This window comes from Nicrophorus vespilloides, unplaced genomic scaffold (assembly GCF_001412225.1).
Source record: "Nicrophorus vespilloides isolate i.1.1-1 unplaced genomic scaffold, Nicve_v1.0, whole genome shotgun sequence".
Taxonomy (NCBI): Eukaryota; Metazoa; Arthropoda; class Insecta; order Coleoptera; family Silphidae; genus Nicrophorus; species Nicrophorus vespilloides.
Genome location: NW_017096171.1, coordinates 43,294 through 47,222, shown reverse-complemented (window position 1 = coordinate 47,222; position 3,929 = coordinate 43,294). Strand labels below are relative to the sequence as shown.

Sequence of the window (3,929 nt, the reverse complement as noted above, 5' to 3'; positions counted from 1 at the left end):
AAATGAATAACGCTTTATAAGTCAAAAAAATGACGTTTTATATGTCAAATGAATAACGTTTTATATGTCAAAAAAATGACGTTGTATATGTCAACTGAATAACGTTTTATATGTCAAAAACAATACGTTTTATATGTTAATTGAATAGCGTTTTCTATGTCAAAAGAAAATAAGGTTTTATATGTTAAATGAATAACGTTTTAAATGTCAAACAAATGACGTTTTATATGTCGAATGAATAACGTTTTATATGTTAATTGAATAGCGTTTTATATGTCAAAAAAATAACGTTTTATATGTAAAATGAATAACTTTTCATATGTCAAAAAAATGTCGTTTTTTATGTTAAATTAATAGCGTTTTATGTGTCAAATGAATAACGTTTTATATGTCAAAAAATGACGTTTTATATGTTAAAAAATAACCTTTTTTATGTCAAATGAATAACGTTTTATATGTCAAAAAAATGACGTTTTATATGTTAATTGAATAGCGTTTTATATGTCAAAAAAAATAAGGTTTTATATGTTAAATGAATTACGTTTTATATGTCAAATGGATAAGGTTTTATATGTCAAAAAAATGACGTTTTATATGTCAAATGAATAACGCTTTATAAGTCAAAAAAATGACGTTTTATATGTCAAATGAATAACGTTTTATATGTCAAAAAATGACGTTTTATATGTTAAAAAAATAACCTTTTTATGTCAAATGAATAAACTATTTATATGTCAAAAAAATGACGTTTTATATGTCAAATGAATAAGGTTTTATATGTCAAAAAAATGACGTTTTATATGTCAAAAATAGGAATTAAACAAAATGACAATTAATTTTTAATGATATTTATTTATTTGCAGAATGGACAATCATCACAATTCGTGTCGGAGAGGCTGCAGCAGTTTAGTGAACCTTTAAGTAGACTCACCTCATCCAACAGTAAGTATAGAAGAAAATCAAAACAAAGAATCGAAACTAAACGGTTGTAACTGAAAGAACATAAAAAAGAGTAGTTAAAAAATAAGAAACTACTAGTGTAAAGGTGCCGAAACTGAATGGGAGAGTGTCGCACCGGTGGGCCGGATGTTTTGAGTTCTCAAAGTGAAAATGCTATTTTCCTTTTGGATTCCACATTTTTTTCTCTCTCTCTCTTTATCCACTTCCAGAAAAACACTAAAACTAAGGAGAGAAAGGAAACGAACACTCGAACTAATCACTGCAGAGTCATAACAAGAAAGACGAATATCCATGAGAAGAAAGCTTTTCGTGTATTTTTAGTGACATCCTTCCTCATCACATCGCCCTGGAAATAAAACAATATCTAGACGTAGTTCGGATGTTAAATGGGAAAGAATGAGGCGGCGGCAAATTCACTAAGGGCTAACTAATACGAAGCGTCTGCAAAAATACTTTCGCAGATGTCTTTCAGGAGGAAGCGCTGCACCACGACAGATCTCTGTATATAAATTTAACGTAATCCCGTGGATCGTGTCAAATCCACGTTCGACTTTGTGTGGTCTAAATATAAGTTTTCCTCGAGGAAGAAAAAAAGGACAAGAGGAAGGAAAAAATATAATACATATATATATATATGACGGAGACGTGTGAATTTGCCGCTAGTTTCGCATCCAGTTCCGATACTAAATGATTTAGATGCAGAATTAGAATAATGAGCTCCAACGAAAATAAATATCTTAATGCGAGTCGCCTCGAGCCGAAAAACCTCGAAATAATAATCCTCGACACAGATGAAAAACGGTTTATTCGCACAACGCTTTGGAAATTCTCAATTTCTCGTGTTTTCTTTTCTTGTGGGCGTGGATGTTTGTGTTTTGGATTTGCTGCGAAATTTATTGGAAGAAACCGTCTTTACACCCATATTAGCCAGATGCTTCTTCTTGAGGATGTTTGTTCTTAATGCGAGAATCGTGTCTTTCGACCAATTTCGGGCTTCGGTTTCGAAAACAAGAATCGGAAATAGATCTTGTGCGTTTTTGGGTTCAAGTTTGCGCGTTGCGGCTTCCTTCTACTCTTTGGTAACGGATACCTTCTTCAAGTGCGCCTCCTTGGGAATACCAACAAGCTCTTAATTTATTGCTCCCAATTGGCCGTATCGCTTTCATTGGTACGATTATTTCATCATAAATATCATATGAAATATTCAGTCTCTTATTTTTTTTTTATGAGTTGCTGAACTCAAGGAAAACCCTGATCAAGTTACATAACACAAAGCATAAATCTATAGATAATTACAAATTTTCAAAGATGTCAATAATCAATTTTTTTTTTGAAATTTTACACAAACTCAATCAAAATAAAATTTATAAAAAAAATTGTATTTAGTACAAATTTAATCAAAACAAAATCGGTATACAAATTTCTTAATCAATTACGTAACTTTTTTCATATTTACTAGTAAAATTTTACATTTTTCTTTTTTTTTATTTAGTATAAATTGAAAATTTGACTATTAAAAAAAACAATCAAAGTAAAATTCTCATATACTTCTAATAACAGAGTTTAATGATTTTGTGTCAGTAAAAATGTATATAAATTCTTATATATTTTTGCAAAGATTTATTAAAAATAGTTTTATTTAGTGGTTGGAAGTCATTAAGTGCGTGCAGCTTTTAAGTGACTGAGTAATAACGTGGAAGTTCCTTTGATGGTTCAATTTACACGCAGGACCTTAATTTTATCGGTCCTGTCTAATTCCGAGTTGCTTTATTGGTTTTTACAGCGAAGGCGGACGTTAAAAATAGTAGAGAATAACAACAAGAAGAAGTGGAAGAAGTGTAAATCCGTGTGTTAAAAGAGAAAAGGACGTTGGAGGGAAGGATGAGAAGACAGACGGTTTACGCGTTCGCACCCATAAATTAGTATTAATTTAACATAGATTAAGCCTGGTAAAAGCATCCGCCACCTATAAAATCGGTGAATTGAGAGGGTCATAAAATTATTTTTAAAAACGCCACGACGTCTCTGGCATGCAACTTGGGAGAGACTGAGATGGAAGCAGACAGAAACACTACACATTAAGTCCTACGTATAAATCGAGGTTTATTTTCAAACAGAAGATGACTCCGGAGATGCCACTACCATCTCTCTCATCTCATCTCTTTCTCCATTTCCTATAATGTAACATTTTGTAATATCTTTTAAAGTAAATTACACTTGACAACGAACATTGCGTGAAGAGAAAGCTTTATTAATTAAATCTAATTAATAATGCATCTTTTTTTTTTTGAGAGCGTAAATCAAATTTAATAAGTGTTTAATTAGATCGAATTTGATAAATTTAGGTGATGAAAAAAAAAGAAATATAAAAAGCGGTTGGACGTGTTGAAAGATTTCTTAATTTATGTTTGAAGAAGAATGCCGCGATGTCGGCCAAACGCTATTTTCTGTTTCGTGTCAAATGTATATAAAAATAATCCATCTACCAAAAATTCCTAATTTTTATCTAAAATCCACAATTGATCAAAATGACAGAGACATAAACTTAAAACTCAATTTTAGAAAACTTATACTAAGTCATATTCACATTCATTTCAATATATCTGAAGATTCAATAAATTTCTTCATTTAACGGTAATTAAGACAAATGTAAACTAGTAATGTTAACTGACATATTTCATTTTAAGCTTTGGCATTTTTCTAGAAACTTAAATTTGTAATTTATTATACTGAAATCACTGTAGTTTTATAATGATATAATCATGTTTTCTTTGATCTTAGTCAAGTGCTAAAAACTTAAATGATATAATCATGTTTTCTATTATCTTAACCAATTGGATTATCCATATTTTGGTAAAAAGTTTGCATGAAAAGTGCTAGAAGTTTCAATGTATACTTTTTACAGTTTATTCAGAAGAAACAACTATACTTTTGTATTGATATAATCATGTTTCCTTTGATCTTAGTCA

The 3,929-nt window shown here is 30.2% G+C and overlaps 1 protein-coding gene across 1 annotated transcript in view; it reads left to right on the top strand.

Moving 5' to 3' along the window:
• Positions 1-3,929, top strand: part of LOC108569901 (myogenic-determination protein) — a 12,703-nt gene that overhangs the window by 6,995 nt on the left and 1,779 nt on the right. The window contains exon 3 of the mRNA XM_017931652.1: positions 864-942. Within this exon, the coding sequence (XP_017787141.1) occupies positions 864-942 (79 nt within the window). The remainder of the gene's footprint in view (positions 1-863; positions 943-3,929) is intronic.